The sequence below is a fragment of the Musa acuminata genome, chromosome BXJ3-10 (genome assembly GCF_036884655.1).
Source record: "Musa acuminata AAA Group cultivar baxijiao chromosome BXJ3-10, Cavendish_Baxijiao_AAA, whole genome shotgun sequence".
NCBI classification, from domain to species: Eukaryota; Viridiplantae; Streptophyta; class Magnoliopsida; order Zingiberales; family Musaceae; genus Musa; species Musa acuminata.
The window spans coordinates 28,625,049-28,651,811 of NC_088358.1; the positions used below are offsets into that span (position 1 = coordinate 28,625,049).

The 26,763-nt window shown below is 41.5% G+C and overlaps 3 protein-coding genes and 1 long non-coding RNA gene across 5 annotated transcripts; 2 read left to right on the forward strand and 2 right to left on the reverse strand.

The window, feature by feature from the left end:
* The first annotated feature begins 4,967 nt into the window (after positions 1 to 4,967).
* On the forward strand, positions 4,968 to 13,571 carry LOC103968596 (uncharacterized). Of its 2 annotated transcripts, XM_065172668.1 has the most exons (5): positions 4,968 to 5,127; positions 7,699 to 8,982; positions 9,211 to 9,279; positions 9,361 to 9,417; positions 9,724 to 11,911. In XM_065172668.1, exons 2-5 carry the CDS (start codon positions 8,704 to 8,706, stop codon positions 9,778 to 9,780), a joined length of 462 nt encoding a protein of 153 aa, XP_065028740.1. In that variant the 5' UTR covers positions 4,968 to 5,127; positions 7,699 to 8,703; the 3' UTR covers positions 9,781 to 11,911. The 2 variants fall into 2 exon arrangements, 1 of the variants encoding a protein (XP_065028740.1); XR_670485.3 differs by lacking the exons at positions 9,211 to 9,279; positions 9,361 to 9,417 and adding an exon at positions 13,433 to 13,571 and having other exon boundaries at positions 11,447 to 13,354.
* LOC135651970 (indole-3-acetic acid-amido synthetase GH3.17-like) lies at positions 12,062 to 14,923 on the reverse strand. The gene is made up of 4 exons (XM_065172667.1): positions 14,631 to 14,923; positions 14,435 to 14,536; positions 13,511 to 14,334; positions 12,062 to 12,819 (listed from the first exon to the last, which is right to left on the reverse strand). The coding sequence occupies exons 1-4, from the start codon at positions 14,921 to 14,923 to the stop codon at positions 12,224 to 12,226; spliced, it is 1,815 nt and encodes a 604-aa protein (XP_065028739.1). The 3' UTR covers positions 12,062 to 12,223.
* A 2,520-nt stretch (positions 14,924 to 17,443) lies between these two features.
* Positions 17,444 to 21,214, reverse strand: LOC135651503 (uncharacterized). Its single transcript, XR_010501857.1, has 5 exons — positions 21,031 to 21,214; positions 18,644 to 19,534; positions 18,482 to 18,547; positions 17,728 to 18,070; positions 17,444 to 17,628 (listed from the first exon to the last, which is right to left on the reverse strand). It is a non-coding gene; the product is annotated as an uncharacterized LOC135651503 (long non-coding RNA).
* A 1,546-nt stretch (positions 21,215 to 22,760) lies between these two features.
* LOC135651218 (uncharacterized) lies at positions 22,761 to 26,763 on the forward strand. Its single transcript, XM_065171134.1, has 3 exons — positions 22,761 to 23,232; positions 24,196 to 24,474; positions 26,064 to 26,763. Exons 1-3 carry the CDS (start codon positions 22,894 to 22,896, stop codon positions 26,565 to 26,567), a joined length of 1,122 nt encoding a protein of 373 aa, XP_065027206.1. The 5' UTR covers positions 22,761 to 22,893; the 3' UTR covers positions 26,568 to 26,763.

Consider the following 26,763-nt stretch of genomic DNA (forward strand, 5'->3'; position numbering starts at 1 on the left):
ACAAGAGCAAAACTGAGCAAGAATCCAAAAGCAGAATGCAAAGCAGTGACCAAACGAGGTAAGAGGGCAACAAGAAAACAAAGCGATACCACAGTCTTGAATTGGTCCGTCGCCGTAGACCGGACACACCTGGAGCCCGAGAACCCTGAGGGGCAGGAGAAGCAATACAACCCTGCCTGGCAATCGCTGTCGGTGGAACACTCTTCAAGAAGCTGCACGCATGCGAGTTGTGTTCATCTCGAGGTCAGTCAACTCTATGAGAAGTGATGGTAACAAAAACAAGAACAGTGCCTTGCATTCTCCACCGGAAGAGGCAATTGCAGGGCCGACGGAAGCCAGAAGGAGAAGCACAAGGATGCTGCAACCGAGGAGACCCATTCCAGTTTGCAGGTAGTGTGGCTGAGAGGTGGGGAGTGTTAGCATAAAATCTGTAATCATGCTATGCGGAAAAATTAGATCTAATAATATTACGATGCTGAAATATCAATCTGCAAGGATCTGAGAACTAGATCCTTCTCATCTCATGCACTCAGATGATGCACTACTCATATGCACACTTAACCTAGAGGTCCTGTCTGTCAAATGCCCCCTTAGCCCCTAGAGGGAGGTCCTGTCTATTTATATGTGAGAGCAAAGGGTCTAGGATAAGTTATTAGGAGAGTTCCTCCCATAAGGTTATCACATAAGGAATCATACTTTAATATAGACTTCTTTTCTATTGGCCAATAATCATAATAATCAGAATCTAATTATATCTATAATATATCTTGCCTAATTAAATAGGATCACATAACCTAACATTCTCCTACTTGGCCCAATAATTGGTAAGATAAAAAAGACTTAAAATAAAAAATAAATAAACAAAATTTATTTAAAAATAATTTGACTCAATTGGATTTTGAAATTTTCTAAAAAACTATATACACGCGCGTGAATTTTAGAAAATAGGTCAATAAGTCTAATACGAATAATAATACTACATTAAGTCTAACTAACAATATGAGTCATAACGGTTGTATACCATCAATGTCACACTTCCTTCTATGTACCACAATACTGTTAGCCTTTCCTAATGCAGTCCAAAATGACCCATATAATTTGTCTTGTCAAGACAATCTTGTCATCACATTCAACCATAATATGTAAGTAAGAATGTCAATTATAATATCCAATTAAACATGCATTACCATATCCTTTATGGGTTGCTCACAAACCCAATCATAAGAACATGTTCTTTTAAAATACTTTAGACTGTAAATCCTAAGTAAATGGACCAGCAATCAATACAGTGGAACTCATGTAATTAATTGACATTAGATGTTTCTGAACTCATCTTCTCTAACCATCAAGTAATTTATACCATAATGCATATAGATGCAATAGTACTTATCATTCTTATAGAAGAAAACTACTGCAATATCATAAAATATCTTCAACGACTTTAATTGAATCTGACTACACCAAGTCCTGAGATAAAAATTTTACAATAAAAAATTTGATTAGTGGCCTCAAAACATGCCACAAAATCAACTTCTATTATTAATAATAATAAATTGCCTATCTAATTACATAGATATTAACCGTAAGGTGAACTTCCTATTATCGAGGCAATTTATATAATCAGCATCTGAAAAATATCATTATTTCAAGCTGATATAATTTCATACATGTGAGCATATAATCTTTTGTCCCTTCCGGATATCTTATTACTTTCTTTGTAGTCCTTTAATATTTTTTGGATGACTTCAATATATACCCAACATTTTAATTATAAAAACTGATATCTTTTCTAACACAGGCTTGAGCATAGACTTCCAACTGCACATATACAAAGAATATCTTCATTATCTGATTCTTTTCAAGTTATTTTCAAGCATTTACTATTGACTAAAACTTTGACTGAATAAAGTTGTATATTAAAATCATTTCAAGACTCGGTTGATATATCATTTATAAGACAATCTTAATAATCATTGAGGTCTATCCTTGAATTACTCAATATTAATAATATAAGATGTCTCATTCATATCAACCATATTAAAACTTTTAGTGACAAATTTCTTGATTTAGTATAGTAAATCAAGATCACTATTGGTAAGACAAAATATTATCTATATATATGACCAATATAATAAACTTGCTCCCACTGATATAAATATTGATTAATAGTATTTATCTTAAATATGAAATAATAATATCAAGAACCTTTATATATCATTGCCTTGAAGCTTGTTCAATGTCATAAATGGATTCCTGAATTTGCATACCAAACTTTATATTTCTTTCATTTTCTTTATAAATCATTTAGAGTAACCCATATAAAACTAGATATTTTAAAAAATATTTTCATATCATTATGATATAACTTAAACTTATAATGAATCATTAATGTAATGATGATTTTTAATAAGTTCATTAAAAATCTCATTATGGTCGATACATTGCTTATGAGTAAAACATTTAACCACAAATCTGACCATTATATCGACATTGTCCTTTGAGCCACATTTATATAATAGACTCTTTTACAATTATTGGACAATTCAATAAATTTATCAGACACCATTCTGATTATTAATTTTAACTCTTTTTTTATTGCATCATATTACTTTTCAGAATCATTACTTTTCATGACCCGTGATAAAAATAAGGGATCCATTCTGATTCCTATATCATAATATAATTCTTGTAGATATACAACATAATAACCATAAATGACATGATTCCTTCTTCTTTCAGAAAACTATGAAGTAAACCATAATTTATAATTTTTTAATCAAAAATTAAATCCAATCAAATAACCAAAATATAATCATGATTAAATTCAATCATAATTATAATAAATCATATTTATCAATTTTATAATTGAGAATATAACTTAAAATTCTCAATTTCATAAGAATAAAATTCTAAATATATAATAGGATATAAACTGAAATTAAGAAATCTACGAAGGTTAGAACTGTAATTTGGCAAAATTAGACCCAAAGGTAAAACTATAAATATATTGACAGAACATAAAGTGGAATTACGAAATTTGCAAAGGGCGGAATTATAATTTTGCAAAACTTAGCCTCGAGGTCAAAACTGTAATTATGCCAAAACCCTAATCTGCCTTGCTGCCGTGTGGCGCTGCTTACGCGCGACCATTGCGCTTTCCTGCCTGCGGACGGCGCTCACGGCTGGCCGCAGTTGTTGCCAGCATGCGGCCGCTGCCGTCGCGAGGGCTGCCTCTGCCCACGAGTGGTCGTTGCCTGTGCACGACCTACCCACGCGCGGTCGCCATGCCGCAGCGCTGCTTGTGCCCATGCGCGACCGCTGCCACTACCTACGCGTGATTGCCGCGGTTCTTGCCCGCGCTTGGCCGCTGCCGCTGCCCACTTTCTACGGGGGCAACGACTGTCGCCATCTGCAGCCACCGCCCTTTCGCAGGCGCCATCTGCGGGCGCCACCACTATGCGTGAGGGTAGCCGCTGCCTTCACATGGGCTGCAGCCGTTGCCTTCCGCAAGCATGGCGTTCACAGGCGATGCAGGATGCCCGTGGTGCCGCCACCGCTCGCAAGCGAACCTCTGCCTGCGCACGATCGTGATGCGCGGCTGCGGGGTGGTACACGACCCTTCGTCGACAATGATCAACAGAGATGATCATCTCAATAATATCGATGATAGTAAATAGTAAATTCATCGATCAAACATAAAATTATACATTGCTCATAAACAGTAATAGAGCAAATCATATAGAAAGAAAACAAATCAATAATATCCGACAAATCATTCGGGCATCGTAAAGAACAATAATAGATCTAATATATTTGATCTCAAGAACTTGGCTTTGATACCAATTGTTAGCATAAAATCTGTAATCATGCTATCTGTAATGCGAAAAAACTTTTATGCCAAGATTGAAATTAAATAAATTAGATCTAACAATATTACGATGCATACATTTCTTGTTGTTCAGAAGAATAAACCTTATCTGATCTACAAACGCTCCATCTTCGGATCTGAAATATCAATCTATAAGGATATGAGAACTAGATCCTTCTCTTCTCTTCCTATCTTTTCACAGGACCACGTAGATTGATGAATTAGGGGATTAGGGGAGAGGGAGATTGAGAGAAGACCACTACTCAGATGATGCACTACTCACTACTCAGATGCACACTTAACCCCTAGATGTCCTGTCCATCAGATGCACCCTTAGCCCCTAGATGTCCTGTCTATTTATAGGCGAGAGCAGAGGGTCTAGCCCCTAGATGTCCTGTCTATTTATAGGCGAGAGCAGAGGGTCTAGGATAAGTTATTAGGAGAGTTCCTCCCATCAAGATTATCTCCTAAGAAATTTTATTTTAATATAAACTTCTTTTCTATTGGTCAATAATCATAATCAAAATCTAATAATATCTATAATATATCTTACCTAATTAAATAGGATCAACCAGTTACGAAAGAGAGATACAGGGAGTGGGCAGCCTAAAAGAGAACGAGTCATACCAACCACCAACCTCTCTGCCTGAAAGTCAAGTCTATGGAAAAGGAAGACCCAACGTCACAACATAGCCGTGCTGCTCAGCAATAACTTCCATGTTAGAAGGTCAATAGGTGGCTAAAGTCCACAATTTGATCACGCATCTTTTGGGGACATCTAACTACTGTGGAGGAGTGAGAGCACAAATAAACTTCATCTGGCTGTATATGAATTAGAAGGTTACACAAGCTCAGATGACGTCAACAGGGAAACAGTTGGAAATTGAGATGTTATATATATCCCTCTAAAATAATATTTGACATCCAAAGTACATTGATACGGTACGCCGTACGTGATCTTTATATTTCAGGAGTCACACGTCAGCTGCAGGAGTCGAAAAGCCCAAAGCCCAAAACCCAAATCTCGAGGCCCAAAGCCAACAGGCACCAGTTTCGTGCTTAGGGATTGTTCGCCTTGGTGTGGAATGGTCTGCGTGCACCGGTCTGTCGGTGCTTAAACGAGCCGCCAAACCTAACGCGAAACCGGAGCCGTAAAACCTAGAGCGATCAAGATGGCGAAACCTTCCGTCTCCCTACAGAACATTAAGGATTTTTGGAATTCCCAAGTCAATGACGAAGCCAATTGGGCCGTCAACTCGGTAATTTCGGCGCAACCCCTTCCTTTTTTTCTTTTTTTTTCCCGCTTTTTATCGGTGTCCTCGTCGTGTTTACATTATTTTCCTTGCATTTCAATTTTCGGCTCTTTGTACTTTTAATTGGAGTTACTTAGATTTGTTGTAATGGTTTTCCTTCTTCGATGCTGTTATTTGGTGTGTAGTTGCGGATAGATGTGAATTAGAGGGGCTTCTTTTCTTTGGCATATGGATTGGTCTTGTAGTTCCTTAGTGGAATGGGATTGGGTTAGTATTCAATATCGAGCTGTCTACGTCTAAGTTCTTTGACATTACTAACTATCTCTAATTGGGTGAAGCATTGTTGTGATCAAAGAAGACGTATTATGTGTTCTGACTTTGTCATAATCTGTAGCTGGTGGATTATGCTTGATGTTCATGGCCTTATTGTCCATACTGTCTATGGACAATAAGGCGACGTATTATGTGTTCTGACTTTCTCATAATCTGTAGCTGGTGGATTATGCTTGATGTTCATGGATATGTGATTTGATGATTTCAGTGGAATGGGATTGGGTCAGTATTCAATATCGAGCTATCTATATCTTAGTTCTTTGACATACCTAGCTATCTCGAATTGGGTGAAGCATTGTTGTGATCAAAGAAGACGTATTATGTGATCTGATTTTGTCATACTCTGTAGCTAGTGGATTATGCTTGATGATCATGGATATGTGATTTGATGATTTTAGTGGAATGGGACTGGATCAGTACTCAATATCGAGCTATCTACATCTAAGTTCTTTGACATACCTATCTTTCTCTAATTGGGTGAAGCATTGTTGTGATCAATGAAGACGTATTATGTGTTCTGACTTTGTCATAATCTGTAGTTGGTGGATTATGCTTGATGTTCATGGCCTTATTGACCATACTGTCTATAGACAATAAGGCGATGTATTATGTGTTCTGACTTTGTCATAATCTGTAGCTGGTGGATTATGCGTGATGTTCATGGATGTGTGATTTTGTGATTTCAGTGGAATGAGATTGCGTCAGTAGCCAATGCTGTTGTCCGCAGCTACAGATGCCATTGTTGCCGATGCTGTTGTCCGCAGCTTCCGCTGTTGCCACTGCTGCCATTCACAAGCAGCATTTGTAGTGCTGCCGTAGTTGTCTTAAACTAATTCTTTGCCGTTGCTGCTGTCAGCTTCTCACCATTGTTGTTGTCACTTTCCGTCAGTTTCCACTTTTATCCCCTCCGTTGCTGTTAACACTTAACAGTTCTTTTCTCTCCCTCTAACTACTATTAACAGTAAGTAATATACTGTTAACAGTATATTTTAATTTAATATCATATTTTTATTTAAATAATTATATTTTAATTATATTATATATTTTTATATTTTTATATTTCAGAGCACCTTGTTTTGCTCGGGCAAGCGCCTCGAGTGTTTTGGGACCTTTGCGCCGTTTGGCGCCTAGTACTTTTTGAATCACTGATTTTCAGAAATCCATTTGTACAAGTATCATAAATGGTGCATATTTCAGGTGCTCAGTCGATTACCGTATGAGGTTGTACCTAAACTGTAACATATGTTGGATGATGGACCAGAGATCTGTGGTTCATCCTTCCTAGAAAGTGTGCTTTTTCAACTTTTCAATATTGAAGAAAAAACAAACATCTAAAAGTATCGTGTTTACCTCGTGATAGTTTTTTTTTTTTAGCTTTTTCCCATACTGTCATGTTTTCTGAATGTTGAAAATAATCAATTTTAGTGCATCCTGATAAATTCAGGAGGACTTTGTGCAATTTTTCCAGCCAACCTTTTTGTCATAGTTGCTCTCTGGAATACTCTGGTGTTGTTGATGGTAGTAATCAGCTGCTCATCACACGCATCATATATAAAGTCAGGAAATGATGTTATCTTGTAAATAAGTTGATTTCATGTCATCTCTTTGATGATCCAAATTCTCTGCCTCTTAGTTTTTGGAAATATTCTTTTTGATGGTCTTTAGAATCCTGAAGCCCATTTGTTTAAAAAGAAAACCCTTTTATGGTGTAACTACTTGATGAATTTACAGCTACTTAGTGAAACAACTTGTACAAAGGGAAACCCCTTGTACCGTACGGAAAGTGACAGTGCTAAGTGAATCTGAAGCTAAATTGATAATTAGATGTTTGCAAAAGAAACAGCTAGAGAACTTATCAAAAACCAAGAGCCGAGGTATGCATCCCATGCATATTTACTTCTTTATCTCCACACTATGCTGCGGGCCTGTAGCCTAAAAGATGTTAATCTATGTTTGAAGGATATTGAGTCTGACATTTCGGGAAACAAATATGGATGTGCTCTTACTACCGGATAAGCCATATTATTCTGGTGGAACTTTATGAAATATTTTGTTGACTTGTTATCAGACAAATTCCTAATATCTACTGCTGTCATTAGTCTGAAATACTTTGCGTTATCTGGGTGAGAAATGATACATTGTCAGATGATGAAATTTGTGACTGCCTATGGTGACAACAGTAAAACATCTTTTATGGCTTGCAACTTATTCACTTATCAATTTTTTATCCCTTTTTTTTTTCAGAAGCTGCTTCGTGCCACCTGTCTGTTTGCTGGATCTATATTCATAATGCGCAACTTTGGAAATCTTATGGCTGTTTGAGATATCAGAATTGTTGGCTCATCGGTATTTTTGGTTCACATGCTGACCTCAAATCGTTAGCCGAATTATGTTGTCGACTGAACTTTTCCTGGCTTTTGTATTAACTGGGTATTTTCTCCATAGTGGTCTTATTTGACCATCATTGACTTCAATCAGTGAGTAGTTGTTGTGGTCTTATTTGTTGATGATTTTGCCTTCAGTTAGACTTGCAAGCAATCAAATTTCTACAAATTAGATAAATTAACGTGGACATTTGGCATAAACACTTTTTGTTTTTCTAACCAGTATCGAATAATGCTCGGCCTTGTGCAAACTCTTGCAGTTTGTAACTCGTTCTTCTACTGATTCATGGAGAGATTAGGCAAAATGACTTCATGTTCATAAAAGGAAAAAAGATATATCTTTTTCTATGCCCGAGTATTGTGATATAGCTAATCCTTCCTTACCTTTAAGCTGCTTATTGGTCGAGAGCATCAACAATGCTTCTTATTATGCATCATCTCCATGCCATAGATTCCATATTCCCACCTTGAATGCTTGAACGTGCAGGACAAACTTCTTTTGACCAACACTTGAAAAGAAGAAGGACTGCATTCGTCGAGATACAGGCCAACACCAACCGTGGCAGATTATTAGAAGAAATTATATCGTAATTATATTGGGAATAAAGAACATTACGAGATCTCTTCTCTTTGGTTGCTTTGTTTCGAGATCTACCGAAGGAAAAGCCTAATGGGCGACGGGGAGATGATGAAGACGACCAGCTCTTCTTCTTACGAATGATCCGAACTGCTGCAACCTGTTGTGGACTCGGAACCGTTTGTAATTTCAATTCGAACCCTGGATTTGGGTCGTACGGGTCAAACTCTTGAATTAGTTCAAAATCATAAATTTATACAGTTCTTTAGTGCTTTATGATTCGTGCAGATGCACTCGACACCCCCTGGCAGTGATCCGGTTTTCGATGCGGTTGTTAAGATGCTTCGAGATTGGCGCCAAAGTGCAGATGCGTGTACTTGGTCGATCATGTCGGTGCTACTACTGGCTCGACCACTTTGCCCCGCGTTCCATATGAAGGAGGGCGGCGAGCAGAGCGCCACGGTCGAGAGAGATGTCGACGCCCCCTTGGCGATCCTGCGAATCCGGAGGAGGAGGAGGAGAAGGAGCCCGAGGGAAGCGAGGAGATGCAAGCAACACGGAGACGAGGTAACGCCCTCCATCCCGTTCTTGACGCCTCTGCTTCTTGAGTTGGTCTGTCGATGCCTTCTCTCCCGTGGGTTTGCTCGCTCGCTCCCATCGCTCGCTTGTCGCCGCGAAACCAAAGGACGAGGCGGTTTCTTGAATTCCTCCTCTTCATGCCTCGAGTTCTCGAGGCGGGTTCTTGAATTCCTCTTTCGCATGGGTTGTCTTGTTCCGATTGTCTGTCGCTAACAGAAGAACGAGGCGCCTCACAGAAGCGAGGAGGAGAAGGAGCCGGAGGAGCTGGAACACGGAGATACCCTCGTAATGCGTTTTTATCCAATACTTTTAGGGTTTCTTGAATGCTTCCTCCTCATCCGTATGCCTTTTGTGTGATCGCCGAAGTGCCCGAGAGCAGCGTGGAGAATTATGAGCCGGAGGTGCTGGAGTGCGGAGCAAAAGGTACTGCGCTCGCAACTCGACTTCTGCCCCCTACTCTTCCGCACGATCGAATCGTGCCATTTCAACCATTCTCTTTGATCGCATGCCAGCTCTCGTCCTTTCTCACCCGAGCTCCATAACTCTGTTTCCTTCTTCTCGAGCAATTTACTTCAACAAATCTTCGCTTTGTTATCTGCCGCCCATAAATCTCTGTTTAGGTTCCTTGTGTCTAAAGCTCCAACAAGGATCTTTGTGTTTCTTTGATGATTTCCCGTACCGAGATGAAGAAACCAATCCGCTGTCTGGCTGACCATACTTCCATTGCAGGAGAGCCTTGCAGCACTAGAAACAGACTATGCAACAGCCAGCTTCATCATCCATTAGAAAATCAAAATTAATTAAGTCAAGTTTCACCGATCCTTTTTTGTGATTGCATATCAGACATGTTCGAAAACAAGAAGCAGAAGAAAGGGCCACCGCCGTGTGCATGGCGTCCACCGACCATATTAGTTAGAACAGCATCAGGTACTTGGTAGTGTTGCGGAGTGCGCAAACCCACGACCGCGCATTTAGGGGCAGCCATAGCAAAACAAAAAAGGGTTGCTCGATTCAACCCAACCAACGGATTTGTCCCCTATCTTGAATCCGTTTTTGCTGATGATGCAGTCTGCTTGTACATGCATATCAATCACACTTTGATAGAACACACGCTGTGTGATTCGAAGCCAAAGTTTCAGATCTATCAAACTTCCTTTTTTCTTTATTTCATTGGATAACTTGTTGGAATTGTTGGATCTGCAATCGCCTTCCTCAGCTCCATTTATATTACGAGTTCTTCTGATGCTGATCTCGAGTCTACTGAACCTCGTTGATATGCTTATCGTATTCTAATTAATATAACTTGGAGGCAAATGCAACTTCTTTTTATCACTTTGAGCTATAAATAGTTTATTGGTTGTGAACTATTACATATTGGTACGATAAATTTTGGTTATCCGAGAGACACATGGATGGGGGTGTGGTTTGGAGTCGACCAATGTCCACTTTTGGATTTGTCTCTATTGGGAAGTTAGGCGATGCAGATGAATGCGTTTTCGACAAAATCTCTCCGATGCTCAAGCTAATAAGGATTGATTATATGTCGAAGTTAAACAATTGTATTCATATGACTTTGAGAATGCAATCGAGGGCCTTTTTATAGCATGATGGATGGTTATCCAGTTGAGACTGTGGTAAATATTGGGAATAGTTATGTATGTCATTACTCTAAGGGTTACAAAGTAATGGTTTAGTGAATTATTTTTTTTTATAAACACTGTATAGCATACATACCTTATGGTGTCGAGTTGACATCCTTATCGGTGTCACAATAAGTTCAAGTCCCGTCTAATATGTTGGTTGAGTGGAAATATGATGCTAATCAAATGGAAGCAATGTTGACGTTATGATAGGTCCGAGTCTCGCATTACGTGTTAGTCAAGTGAAAGCAACATGTTGATCAGGGGGAGGCAATATCGATGTCACGATAGGTCCGAGTCTCAATATCATGATAGGTTCAAGTCTTGTTTAACGTGTTAGCCGAGTGAAAGCAAGATGTTGATCAAGTGGAGGCAATGTTGATATCGTCTAAGTCCCGCCTAATGTGTTAGTCGAGTGGAAGCAAGATGCTGATCAAGTAGAGGCAATGTTGATATCACGATAGATTCAAGTCCCGCCTAACATGTTAGCCGAGTAGAAGCAAGATGTCAATCAAATGGAGGCACTAGTGATGTCATAATAGATTCAGGTCTCGCCTAACGTGTTAGTCGAGTGGAAGATGGATATTGATCGAGTGAAGGCAATGTCGAAATCATGATAGATCGGAGTCCCACCTATCGTGTTAGTCGAGTGAAAAATAGATGTTGATCAAGCCGAGGCAACATTTCGACCAAGTTACTTGATAATTAAGCATTAGGGATAGCTTTATGTATCATGTTCTTGGATATCATATTTGTATCAAACTTCAAAATAGCATAATAGTGCTAATTTATGAAGAAGTATTTGATTTCAGGTTTAGTTGCCAAGTTTCAACAGCCCAGTGGAAAAATGAAGACTTAGTGGTAAATTCGATGAGAAGGCCCGATGATCTTTGTTATTTTGAGGGTTATCTATATATGATCTATGATTATAGAATTACGGGGGTGCAAGAAAGCTATGCCGTCATATGCTGAGTTAGAAGTTTAGGTCGGGGACAAAAGTACCTGAGATGGGCATGACATGACGATCCATCAGATCAACATGTATCATCACATCAAGCGATGCAGCGTTGAGGTGCCCAGGCATGCAACTCGGCAGATCCATGGCCATGTAATCGTTAGCTGGAGTGTGTTGAGCACCTGACCGTCTCCTCATCTGTTCCGGCTAATCATGCAGCCTAAGCAATCACTTGGTGGACGATTGCATCCTTTTTCCAGTGGGAGGCTCGAGTTCTTATGGATTTGGATCGGGCCACGTACGTGCAAATGACATCAAGCACTCGAGTCCATTTCTCCCCAATTAATGCTCTCCTCTCAGGTGGCGTGGCTGTCACACCACAAAGAGACACCGCTGCCTCCCTCTGTCTCTCTCTCTCTCTCACTCATGGCCTCTGTGCTCGTGCGCGTGTGAAGACAACACGGGCCACATCTGAACCCCATCGATCGATCATTGAATTCATTAATCATCGGTCCGGTGTATCGGATAGTAGGAATAAAAGTACAGTACTGTCACTAAAGCAAAGTGGTCTTTGGACAAGAATTACACATGGAGACAGTAAACGAAGGAGGGTGGTGGTGGCATCAGTGCTGGATCAACCGGCCTTGGTCTCCATCATCGTGTAGGGCTTCCAGAAGGGGAGTTTCCTGCTGAAGAACTTCCCCACCACCTTCTCCTCCAACAGCTGGATCGCCTCCCTCGACTTGATGCACCTGGGCGTCTTGTACTGGTTCACCGACGAGCCCAGCGACACGCAGTAGTCCATCAGCGCGTCGAAGGCGCCGCGGCGCACCACCCGGATCTCCAGCGGCCCGATGGACCGGTCCCTGCTCCTGCACCGCCGGTACACGGAGTCGAGACACGACTCGATGGTGGAGCAGCAGTCCTCCATCACGGCTGAGTCGACGTCGGAAGGATCGGAGCTGGCTTTGGTCTTCAGCTCCCAGAAGAGCACGTAGTGGCCGGGGATGGAGGAGGTGTCGGCGTAGCTGGTGTACTCGGTGAGGAGGCAGCCGAGTGGCTCCAGCAGGAGCTTGGCCTGCGTCACGGCTTTCAGCAGGTCCTCTTCGTTGGTCTTGTCGGTGTCGACGCTGAGGACGACGTTGCGGCGGTGGACGAAGCGGAACTGCGGTGCAGCATTGTGGAACCCCGTAACCTTGAGGATGTCGCCAACTCGGTACCTGTACAAGCCTATCACACACGGGCAAGTAGAAGTTGCTGAGGTCATATGTAAGCTGAACAATCCCTTCAAGTACTACTACTGCCGCTACTACTACGACTACGACTACTACTACTACTACTACTGTTAACTTCTCCTGATGGGTGTCCATCTCAGATCGACCACAAGAGGGAGGAAAGGACTGGATGCACAGTGACCTCCCAAGTTCAGATGTACTGCGACATGGAGTCAGGCACATGGGATGAAGTTTGAGTCAGATATTAAACGCCTCATCCATCCGTTCCATGTCCATGAAGCGGACTAAGTCTCCCGAAAAGTTCACGACAAAGCCACTGGTGCATTTGGGGATTCATCCAGATGATGCAGTCAGTGGCACAGTTGTCTTCTACATGTGCATGCTTATTTTATTTGTAGCTGTGTGAGGTCTCACTCGTCAGTGCATGTTATCGAGGACTGGCCCGATCCCTCCCTGCTTGAAGACCAGCAGTAGTACTTGGAGACAAAAAAAAAAAGTCAACACAGCCTGATGGCAAAGACACGACACGGGTGAGCTGTTTGTTTACTCCCATTGCCTATGTTAATTTAGACATGCAAGATCTAATCACCATGATGTGTGTGAAAAAGGGGGAGAAGAAAGGTATGGATGAGATGTGGCCAAAGCCAATGCTGTCTACGATTCGAAGAACGAGGAGGAGACCTCACCTGTGAATGTGGTGACGACGAGCTCGTAGTAGCGGCCGACCTCGACATCCACAAGATCCACCACCTTGATGAGATCGCCGGTGTAGTTGCACTCCACGCTGCTGGTCTCCCCCCCCTCGGTCTTGTCGGCTTCGATGAACTCGAAGTAGGCCATGTTGGGGAGGAGAGTGTAGGAGACGTCCGATGGCAGGTCCAGTGGGCGCAGATTGATGCCGAAGTAGCACTCCGAGGAGGCGTACATGGTGGAGACTAATGGCAGGCCGCCGCTGTAGAATTCCAGCAGCGGAATGTACTGTGCCATCGATCCGGTGACTATGACGTCGACGTACTTGGTTCTCGGCCATAGCCGCCTAACTATCGCCTCCCAGGGCTCCCTCCTGCACTCCCACTCGATCACGTCGGCCAATTCCGCGTTGGGCTCGCGGAGGATTCTGCCGACGGCGTCGCGGCAGCTTGCGTCGGTGATCCAGTCGCTGACGGTCCCGGTTCTGATGTTGGAGCAGAGCTCCGGCCAGTGGTCCTCGAGGAACTTGATCGCGCGGAGGAAGGCAGAGGCGAAGACGGCGCCTACTCGGAGAACCTCGTCGCGCTGGGCGAGGCCGCAGAGGAGCTGACAGAACATGCTCTGCTTGCTGTCGGGGCAGAGAATGGCCTCGTCCGGGCTGGTGTAGACATTGAACCTGTTAAAGGGCCTGCTCCGGAAGTGGCGGCTCTTGTAGTAGCTGGTGAGCACGGGCCTGGCGGTGAGGCCGGCCGGCGTGCTGATCTCCGGCTTGATGAACAGGAGGTACATGCCCTTCCCTTGGTCCAGCCCGTCGACGTACCTGAGCGAGTTCAGAAAGGTAGCGGCAGGCGTGAGCTCGAGGATGCTTAATGACTGACTCCACTGTTACATTAGCCCAAACAAGGGAAGAAGAAGCTCACTGATTCATCACAGGGATGAGGAGATTGTAGAGGAAGGTCTTCCTATCCAGTTCTTCGTCCGTGGAAGGCATCATCTTGGGCTGCCCGCCAGAAGTCCCAGAGCTTGTCACAGAAGAACATCACATTGGTATCGCAGTCAATCAACAGTGAGGTTGGTCATGGAGACGGAGTTACGATGGCGACGAGAGTTACTCACCTGGTGAGCAGCTCCGAGATGGGCTGGGCGGAGATGATCTGAGACGGCTCCCCATTGGCAAGACGGTCGATGTAAGGCTTGACCTGATCGTACTCCACCACCGGCACCTTCTTCTTGAAGAGATCACGGCCCTTGTGGGCACGGAGGAAACCATGTAGGTACTCCGTCCCCTCGTTCCTCGTCAAGATCTCATTCAGAACCTGCTGCTGGACCTGACGGGCATTGGCGGTGAGGTCCTCGATGAGTCGCGTGCTGCCCTCGAGGTCGTTGGGATCGCAGCTGGGCATCACCATCGATCCGGCCGTGGAGGAGAAGCAGGCGGTTCTACGCGAGACGAGGGGCACAACACCAAGGAGGAGGAGCTATGCTCATCGGCTGGCCATGGCGCCGAATGCAGCTGAGGAGGTCTCGGATCATATATAAAGCAGCAGCTTCTGCGCCTCTTCTCTCTCTCTCTCTCTCTCTCTTTCTCTCTCTCTCTCTCCCTCCCTTGCGGAATTGGGTTTCTGCTTCTTGGTAGCTTCTGAAAGAGGGTCAGGGGATGGCAATAAAGAAGTGATATGTGGGTTGGAATTTTGGGAAGTGGTGCATTTGGAACAGATTTATTGGAAAGAGCATTATATGTAGGGGGAAGAAGAGGTTGTGAATGTCCTACACATGTGCTCATGTCTGGTACCCTGCGATTAGATGCAGCTATTATGGGTCAAACCTCATTGGGGTTGTGTGACATTGCCACACAACAGCCTAAGGGACGAAAACATTTTCTCACCTGTGGCCACAACAGTACAAGAGTGATCTGAGCTGAGCTGCCTTTCCATTCGCCCACCTCCATGACCTCACTGAGCTTGCTTCTTCTTAGCTCGAAACAAGTACCGGATGAAGTCGAACAGGCTGTCTGCAGCTATTATGGCTGGGCTTGGAAGCTTATTAAAATGAGGAATGTACTAAGGATCATATGGGAATTGGGTGGTTCAAACATGCACTTCCCACTCCCAACTTGTTACTGTTTTACCATATCTTAAACAAACATCTCTGTGTAAGTCAGAATCATTCGGATAGCATCCATCATCATTTGACTTGCTAAACTGAGATTTGCAGGTACAGGATAATACATCCAAACAGATGTTGCTTAGCTTAATTAGGATCACAAGTCAAGGGATCACTTCTACCGGTCTCTATCAACATGACAGTAGAATGTAGAGCCAAATCTCAGGTTAAGGAATAATTTACACTCGGTGGAGCTGGAATCATGTCAAATTAGCTTTTGCTTTCACTGACTGACATGACGACAAGTCATGGGTGGGATATTCTCAGACAATCATGTGGATTAAGATCATTTGGATCAGTGTTTCGGCAAAGCAGCTGCATCATCATGATTGAAATGAGAGTCATTCAGGGTTTTTGAGGAACACGGTGAGCATGTGTGTGTGTGTGTGTCATCTTAGGGCAGCTAGTCTCAATGGCCATGGTGAGAGGAGGAGGAGGAGGAGGAGACTGACAACGCGGTCTAAGCTAAGCCTACTACTAGCGGTTAAAGAAAAGGGAGAAGGGGGTTCAGAGGAGTAAAGAAAGGAGAATGGAACCCAAATGGTTTGGTTTGGTTTGTGATGAATCAACAAAACCGGGATCTGCTGGATTTCTTGCACCAAGTTTGGGTCATATAAAAATGTGGGGGTGCTTGTCTTTTAGGGGGACAGAGTATCCTTGAAAAGGGCAGGAGAAGAGCAGGAAAACAAGGGAGAGAGTCGCACCCCAATGCCAACCCCAAAGGAAGCTGCCAAGACCCCACCTCCCCATGCTTATCCATGGATTTAAGAAAGCTCTTAGATTTCAACCGCATGTGCTCCTCCTCCCCAGTACCCACCCCCACTGGTGCCAAATGTGTGCGAGCGCTGACATGACAGAATACCTGCATGCAGAAGGGAGTTTCTACCAAGGGGTTTTTTTTTTTACCGCTGTGGTCCAACCATCCACCGGTTCTTCATCATTTCCACCTTCACGAGGTTCTGCACCCAAGAAAAGTTTGGTCATGGCGATTAGCTTTAGCTTCTTTGGTATAAGAAAGCAAAGAAGCAATTCAAAACTTCTGCCGTAGCATGGGGTTCGAGAAACCTTCGGACGACTCTTTTTAGACACTCAAAAAGGGGCGGGGGCCATTTCCACCTTCACGAGGTTCTCGTCGGAACTATCTACCTGCATTTTACTTTGCTACCACTTAAGTACTCGGCTAGTTCCTTCGTACGGGAAGGAACTGAGGAACTAGTTCCGACGAGAACCTCGTGAAGGTGGAAATGGCCCCCGCCCCTTTTTGAGTGTCTAAAAAGAGTCGTCCGAAGGTTTCTCGAACCCCATGCTACGGCAGAAGTTTTGAATTGCTTCTTTGCTTTCTTATACCAAGGAAGCTAAAGCTAATCGCCATGACCAAACTTTTCTTGGGTGCAGAACCTCGTGAAGGTGGAAATGATGAAGAACTGGTGGATGGTTGGACCACAGCGGTAATCAATAGGCAATGATGAAGAAGAACCGGTGACATTTTGTCCCCGAGGACCACGAGGCATCTGGGAGATCAAATCAACACCGGCGGTGCCTCCTTAAGGGGTGCATCGCCAACAGTCTTCTTAATTAGCTTCACGGTGATGATGATGATGTAATAATCTATCTCCAGGGCCATCAGTCTCTTTAGTAGCTCCATTAGCAGACATCGAGGCCTCCAGTCTTTCTTCTCCAACAACACAACACTTGCACCGGCTGCTTCGACGAAGAGATCGATTGGCCCTCAACGTTGCACGCCTGCATCACATGCATTCGAGGAGCGTCGTCGAGGTCACCAGATCCAAGAAGCCAGTGGTCCTTCGGGAGCTAAAGAAAACATCAACTTGTGGTGCTGATCTCAGTGCATGGGAGGGGGAGGGGAGACATGCCCACATGAACGAGGGGGTGGTGGGCAACTGAATCTTGTGCTTGGAAGAGTGAGAGGGTGTATCCAAACGCTTCTGCCCTAGCAAAAGGATCACATGGTGCAATTGATAAAAAGTAGTTTGCAGCTACAATCCAAATCTTTCTCCAAGGAGGAGCACATGAGCAGAAGAGGGCTTACGTGCAGCTGGATCTTCAGGACACGCACATGGCGCCTGCACCATCTCAAACCCATCCATCATCAGCAGGCAAAGCAGCAGTTCTGCTCCCTGTAGCCGACCCATCACTGCTTCTCCATGTTAAATGTCTCTTTGTTGTGATGAGATATAGACGATGACTTTAGAGTGCTGGAAGTTGGATCCCATGAAATATACATAGTATGATCAGCTCTGAGTTCTTGTGCAGCTCCTGTTAGTAGTTTATTCTGCACTTGTGTGTCCAAAGTTAGTAGGACCTCGTCCTCATCAAATTGGAATAGCAGAGCTGCTTACCGGATTAAAGAGGTCTCAGAGTAGTTATCAAACCTGAGGAAAAGAGATCAGATTGTGAAGTGGAAGAAGAATTGAGGAAGCGAAGCAGCTGAGAGAAAGCATCCACCAGAACAGAATTTAATGCTAGCTAATTGAATTGAAGAACCAATTAAGAGTTGTCTAGTGTTTAACTATCATCAGAATCAATTAAGTGGGCATGTGCAACATTACTGGACGTCTGTAGGACACATGACCGTAGTCCTTTTCCCAATCATCGCTACCTCGTTAATCCAATCCAATCCAAACCCTACCCTACCCGACCCTTTGTCCTTTTCATGGAAACTAAATCACCATTGTAAGGTCAGGCATTTTACTTTTTTAAGTAAAATGCCTTGTACAAGAACTCATACAAACAGATCGTCTCGCTTATAGAGGAAGATAACAGATGGGTCATAAATTTGGTACCTGGTTCTCACATCCAGCTCCACAGAGTGTACCCAATTCCCATTGAGATTTCCTGTTGGTTTACGGCTGTAACCAGTCAAACAGAAAATAAATTAGAAGCTCATCGGTGTGCTGTAATTTTGCAGATAATTCTAATGGAAATTAGAAGCCAACTTTCAGTACCTTTTCCCACCAGAGATCACAATCCAAGCATGGTTTCTGCAAATGCATATTTTGGCTGACAATCGTTAACTGCTTCATTCTCACTTCAGATAAGATAAATACTATATAAAACAACACTTCACACTGCATACATGAAGCGAAGAATGATACTTTAACGTTCCTGACATCAGTTAAAGAAAAGCTTGGTTCAAGTCATTAATGGAGAATAGTAGTGTCATCCAAAGTAACTACAACAGACGGCAACCAAATGGGGGTTCTCATCTTCCAATGTTCCATCATATCAGGTTGACTGAGAGCATCCTCAAACTGTATCATCCTGTGTCAATCTAAAAGACACAAACAAATCTATCAGAAACTAAGGCCGAGCGGCAGATTTTGACATGATCTTACCTTATTCCGGCAGCCCAGTAGCCTGAACATGACAACAATCTCATTGTAGGAAACAATGGTTGACTGCTTAAAAAGCATTGCTTAATATGACAACTTTGTAAAATCTCACATTTGATCCAACAACTCTCTTTGCAGAAGAGAGTTATGTATTACTCACGGAAAAGAGTACAAGTAACACCCAAAAAATTGGAGTTTAACACAAGACTAATCTCCAATAGCCATGAATCTTGCTAATGGAAGTGGAGCCTGGTAAAGTTTGCAGAGACAACATATTTAGTAGCCTTGTTGCCCTTTCTATAAACATATCTGACAGTGACAACAACAAAGCTCTTAAACAGAAAGAAATTATTTCTAGTTACATTGAAACTTGGACTAGGGGCTTGTATTTCCTGTTCAAAATATCAACCAAAATTTGAGAAGGGTCCTTCCTGATGCACTGTTTTCAGGCTTTCTGAAATCGCAGCAGACTCACAGTAATGGGGACTTTTACTCACCATATACCTACATCCGAAAAATTGCAATTACCATCCTCATTACTGATTGTGAACAAGCAATGTAGGAATGTACCACTGAACAGCACAAGAATCTATTATTGAACGAGCAGAGCAAGTGGCTCTAGTTACCAAAAGACCATGTTGCTATCACCACAGACTCTGTCAACTGTCTACTGTCCTAAACCAAAACACAGTTGTCTTCTACATATCAGTCGTGTGACAACATTTTAGTGAATCAAATTAAACTCTTGCATTGTCACAATCAGAACTCTAGGATAAGAAACTGACATGAAGAGGCTTAGAAAGGAAGAAAAATGCAGAACCATATACATTTGCTATTTTTAGGTTCTTCTCAGTATAACCCTAATACTCCAGGAACCAGTGAAGACAAATACAAAAATCCAAAAAACACAAAGTTATCCAGTATAACATGAACTAAACTCTTGAAAAGGTAATTATCATTAAAAGAATCAGATGGGCTTGGAGTAAACAGCTACCCAGTACAATACTTCAGCCAATTTCAACAGGTAGGGCCTGGGTTCATAGATGAGAAACAAAGTATTCTGAATGCAAAACAATGCAAGGAAGTTTTACCAGCTTAGCTATTCATACATTTAAATTAAAAATTCAACAGGTTAAATCACCAGACGTGCTTTAGGAACTGATGGAAGTGGGTAGAAAGTGATCGAGAGATGTCAGCATAGATTTCTAGATGGACCAATCAAATAGGACATCTTGCAGGAAACACCATAAAAGAAACAAAACCGAAAAAAGAAGACTCAGTGATCATAAAGCAGTACGAAAAAGAAAAGAGAGAAGAAAAGCAACAAGAATAAATTCATAAATAACTTCCTTTGGCAAAAGTATAAAGTTGCAAATGAGAGAACCTTATGTAATGAGGCTAGTGATGTAATGCAGAGTAAATGAGGTTGGGCTATACAGAACATTCAGCTGCAGATTTAGAGTTTTCCTTCTAAAACCGTGTCACAGATTCTCAGCGTCTCACGGATTGTTTTCTCCTTCCCCTTAATAAATCCATCATTCTGAACTTGTGTCCATGGTTAAATAAATAACAAATTTCTCATGAAGGAAGTGACAAATGACTTGTGATGTTGATCCAGCCTCCTAACCCAGTCATCAACCTAGCTAGGGCGTATCACCTCAATCATGGCTTTCACACATCCGTATCAGCGCCTCTACTTTTACTTTCCCTATAACCCACAAAGGGGTTTTGTGGTTGTCATGGTCACTACCTTGGGATGATTGCATAAATCCTATACGACCCTTGCATTTTCTAATAATTTCTCCTTTCTCTCCCTTGGGCTTACGTAATTAAGCTCAAACGGGCCATAAAGTTTTGGCCTGCCATCGACGTTAACAGGGATTGATTGAGACCTTTGATGATTGACAATACAACCAATCAATTTCAGGTATCGACAGGCTTTAACCAGCGACGAAATGACCTGAATAATAAGCAAATAAGTGCTTGTTTAGGGACTTTACCGAGAAGTCTCAGTCTAGGTGAGGTTGATGCCCCGAGAATCACTCTTGGATCGACGAAGAGATGTAGCCGAATTCGAGGGCGAGGCCGCGGACGCGGAGGCAAAAGAACTCGTACGGCAGCCGCGGAGCCGCAAGGCCGACGAGCAATCGGAAACCCTAAATCGGTTTGCATAGCAGACCCTCAAATATGACATCAAAATGAAGCGCATATGTATATATATATATATATATATATATAGAGGTATTTTAAATGAATCGATTCAATTCGATGAACTGATTCAATTTGATTGAATCAAATCAGAATTTTGACATTCTTAAAAAAAATTATATCACAACTAAACATTCTCTATATATATATATATATGTATATATATATATATATGTATATATATATGTATATATATATATATATACAAAAAAAATACCACGTGCAATCATATTACGCGATTGGGTGGATGTGGTCGTCCAACTTAGTGACGCACGTGATCCGCCGATGTCGTGATATGGACCCGATAGCTTTTTGATTCGTGCAGGGAGTCGGATGCGGTTGACGGCAAAGTTGTGCCTATCTTTTATCGTTTGGCATTTGTGCGAAGAACTCCATAAAACATGATAACATATTAATTAGTGTTCAAATGGGTTGACTTGGAATGACCATTGTGACGAGTATTTACCATATAAAAATCTGTTATACAATAATTTCATGATTCTATAGTCTACACTATATTTCGTTCCTACCTTTCATCCTCGAAGGTATAATAATAAAATTACAGTTATCAAATATTAACAGTCAGTCCATTCTCCCCCTTCTCTCTTATCATCATACTCTTTTTAAAAAAAAATTATCTAATTATGTATTTTTCATCCACATCTAAAAATTATCATTTGGTATGATTTAATATAAAAAAAGTTTTTTATTTATCAAAGTAAATTATTTAAATTTTTTGATAAAGTATAAATGGTGAAAGTTTGATTTGAGCTTACTAGATAAACTAGCTAGCACCTTCAATATTGGATATTTATTTAGCGATATATATATATATATATATATATATATATATATATATTCATGAAATATTAATGGTTTAGAATCTCTTGAAATTTTGATTATTTATCCTTGAAAGAAAAAAATATTTAAAAGAATAAAATTTGAATTTTTTTTTATTAATATAAATTTTTTAATTTATTCTCATTAAATGCTTTTTATTTTTTAAAAAAAATTACCCAAACCTTTGTCTCAACAATCATCACCTTTCACCCATCGTAATCATCTCCTCTTATCGTCATCTAGCCTCCCCTTTCCACTTTCTCTCCCTTGTTAAAATCGTCATCTTACATTGGAATTATCTATCACCTTTACCTCTCCTCTCTTTCTTTTCATACTTCAAACATTGCACCTCCATGTTCCACTGTAGTCACTCAAGAATACCATACATTGTATCATCAACGAGCTTCTTATTATCATCGTTATTTATCATAGGATGCAAGACATGTCGACGATGATGTACTCTATTATAACCTCTTAAATAATAAGTATAAATAAAAAATAAAAAAATAAATAAATATATCTTTTATGAGAAATTTTGTCCCTTTATTTTTTTTTACTAGCATATAAATAAAAAGAAAGGAATCAAAAAAGATAAATATATATTTTGACCCTTTAAAAAAAGGTAATATCTTTCGCTAGAACAATAATCGAAAAAGAAGGGAAAAAAGTAAAAGGAAGAAATTCGCTTTCTCCATGTGTGGCTTTCGATGTCAGCTCCATCTTGTTTCCATTGCCACTTCAAAAGGGGAGGAAGAAGAGATGCGTGTGTTATGTGATGCATTATTTGTTTTAGGCAAGAGGGAATCGAGGAAGAGATGGCGTCGGAGAGCGTGGGATCCTCCTGTGGTCGGATTCAGGAACCGAGGAAGCGGCTGTTCCCCGAAGAGGCAGGAGGAGGAGGAGGAGAGGAAGTGACGTCCGCGAATACCCCCGTCAAAGAACGCCCCAGGAGCTACAAATGCTTCGCTTGCAATCAAGACGGTCACTTCGCTCGGGACTGCCCCAGTAAGAGGGGGAGCCCCGCTGCCCTCGGCGAGGCCGAGCGTCGGGTGTACCCCGAGCGGCAGTGCCCTTGTGGGAGGGGGCCGTGCGTCGTGCTCATGTCCAGGACCGCAAAGAACCCCGGGAGGCATTTCTACAGCTGCCCCTCTATGGTGTGGTCGATTGTTGCTTCCTTCCTTCTCTTTCATTTTCTTTCTCTTTTTAGAGGGAATGAATGATTGTAAGTGGGAGGTTTTTTTAGCTTGTTTGCTTTTTCCCACTATGTCGGTGCAATTATCGTGTTCGAAATGGGTGTTTCGGTTTGATTTTGGAACCTCTGCATCACATACTTCTTTTGCTGGAAGCGAGTTCTCTTGTTTTTATTGGACGCTGTTCACTAAAAAAAGGGGTCTTTTTCTTTCACTTGTATTTTGAGGTATGCTCGAAGATGTGTTTCGGACCAGCTTTTTGTCTCTGTTCTTCAACCTCACTTGCCTGAGTTTGGTTCGAATCCTTTGCTTGCTGAACTGCATCTGGTTTGCTTTCTTTAAGTTTGCATTGGATGTTAAAATTAGTTCCTTTTTACTGCACCTTCCGAGTGTTTTGTTCAACAAGATATGCCTTTTTTATAGAACTGATTTCTTGAAATTTGCATCAAAATTCGCTGCAAAAAAATGTCAATTTTCACTTTTACCTAAATATAACTTTTCCTCGTTGAGCTATGGCTTTTAGTGGATTTTAAAATGCCGAGGTTTTGCATTAACTGAGAAGGAATATTCCACCTCGTTGACAGTTCTTTTCTCTTTGAATTTCTACACTTGTTCATATCCAAAAATGATTGGAAGTGCTTAATTGAGGAAGAATAAGATTCTTCACCAATAATTTGCACTTGATTAATTATGGGTGCGAGGGACAAGACCATGTTGACTTCCTTAATTGCTGTAGAGAAAATCAAGAATTTTGTTTGATTCGAATACTCTTTTGTTTTTTGTTGGAATCCATAGTTCTTGTAATGCTTTTCTTATTGTTTTTATCATTTACCTTACCAAAGAACTGCAGCACATTCTTAAATTAACAGGCTCTAGGTTGAGTGAAATTTAATTCACAATTCCCCATCCTTTGTGCAACTCTTTCAGTTTGAAGAGAAGTGTGATTTCTTCTTGTGGTGTGACGAGGCTGACTGCAATCAGCAGCGTGGATTTGGTAGTTTGGTGAAACCGAATCGGCAGCATGGTCTGAGCAGCCCGGTCAAGCAGCAATGTGGTGTGAAAAGCCCAAACAAGCCGTATCAGCAAAATGGTGTAGCAGAATCTTCATATCCCATGTGTGCTTGTGGCGCTGGGAAATGCAGACTCTTGACGATGGAAAATGGGGTTAATGCGGGTCGTAAATATTTTGCCTGCACGATAAAGAAGGTAATTCTGGTTTGCATTAGTTCATCATCAACTTTTTCATAAGAGATTGGTTTTTGTCGGTTTAAGATGAACAAGATGCAACATAAGATCTTTCTGCATTTCCAAGCAATTAAGTTGTTTGTTGATTGAACCACGTTTTCTTATCAATTCTGGTTTTATTTAATATTTAGTTTAGTTAATGGATGCTGGTTATTATGGTATCGTTGATCATCTTCCTATCTTATGATGTAGTGGCTGCTAATCTTAATGGCATAATGGTGTTGCCATGATGAGAACAAAAAATTTTTGTTTGCCTCCTTTCGGTCTCTAGTTGATGCTTCTTATCATAATAAGTTGCAAATGTTATCCATCAAATTTCTTTTATGATCGTATACTCCAAATTATCTTTTTATAACTGAGCTTCTATTCGGATCCTTGTTTTGTTTCTTTGTCAGTTTCCATCTGTATGTTTTGTTTGATCAGAGTTGGAAATAATATGAAGATACATCATTCTTTCCTGGTGGTCAAGCCTGTATTTTGTTTTTTCTAGGCCTGAAACAGAAACAATGAGTTTGTGCTTGAAATGCAATGCTAGATCTGGGGACTTGGGACTTGCCCTGCAATTAACACCAATAATTGAACTCCTCACTCTAAATTATGTTTTTCATATGTTTTAGAGTGGATTTGAAATATGACATATACTAATGATTTCCATTTCATGGCACAAGGCAGCTCATATCCTTTTGGATGATATGTCCCATTTGGTGCTGGTTGAGATAAGACAAATGCATTCCTTGTTTTAGTGCTTCTAATTGTGTGAGGGAACATGTGATTTTGTTCTCTGTTTTTTTTTTTTCTTTTTTCCCTACTTGTAGCATTAATATGATGAACTACTACCAGCTAAGGACATGATTCATGATCTCAGTGCAGACAAATATTTTCAGTAGTTTATATTCCATTTTTTTCTTAGTGGAGGATTTGATCTCAGATTGGGATCCTTCAAGTTGTCAGTTGTGGACCTTTGCATTATCTTTTATGCATATGATTTTGATATGCATGGAGCCTACTGCTTATATACAGCCAAACAGACAACAACAACCTGTGGTATCCTAACGATTTAAGGTCGGCCTTAAAGTTTCTACCGCTATTAAGGGGGCCACATCACTAGTTAGAGTAAGAGTATCAAACTTCTTTTCTTTGTTTTTGATGTACATTTTGTAGGTATCTTTATCTATTCTTCCAACTTATAAATTCAATTTGTCCAATCAGGACATGCATGGATTTGATACTGGTGAAAAAATTGAAATTACTTATCTTTGCAAGAAACAACTTTAGGAATCTCAAGTCTGAATGACAGAGATGGTATATATGGTGTTCAGTTATATTTCCAACCTATAGACTTCTTTGCAGGGTGTCAAAAAATGGTTTCACAATTATTTGGGATGGCAATATGCAGTTCTATTTGGTGAAGTCATCATACATACAGAATCACATATGAATGCCTGATACCTTGGTTACATTTTGCTTTTCATGGATTTCTATCCATATCTATTTTCTGTGTTTGCTTCATTTTATGAAGCTGAGAAACAATCTGGATTTGTCTTTCTCAGGGTCAAGGAGCGTGTAATCACTTACAGTGGCTTGACAGCCCAGCAAAACAATCTGACGAAGAAGTCTTTGAGGGACAGAACAAGATTGCAACGCCAGAGAAACCAGTGGCACTCGAGATGAATGATGGAAGAGGACACGGTCACTTGGGTCAGAATACATCGCTAAGTTTTTCTTTCGCAAATGAGCCTAGGGTACCAAAACTTGATGATCGTAGAGCAGCAACAACTGATGACGAACCGGAACCGATGCTAATCGATGTATCACGTGTTCTAGAGACACCACTGTTGTCACCAAAAAGAGTTTGTGAATCCAGCAACGTAGGTTTATCTTCTCCCATCAAAAGACTTGATTTACGTGATCGAAGTCCAGGTGCATCGACTCCTGAAAAATGCTACAGGTGCGGCAAAGAAGGACACCGGATGAAGGAATGCACTTGGTCTTTTCGTCCTACTTGCTTCAAATGCGGCAGGTGCGGTCACTGGACAGACGATTGCACTGCTTGAGCTTGGCGGATGATCTCGGTCTGTTGCCAATTCTTCAGCTGTTTATTATCTTTGTATGTGGTACGTATCAAACAACTGGTAAGGAAAGTATTGCCTACTGACTTGCTTGTGTATATTTATCTACTGATTACCCATCTTCACAAAATGTAACAGTGCCTGTTTGTTACGATAGGCCTTTCTAATGTGAACTTTCTTA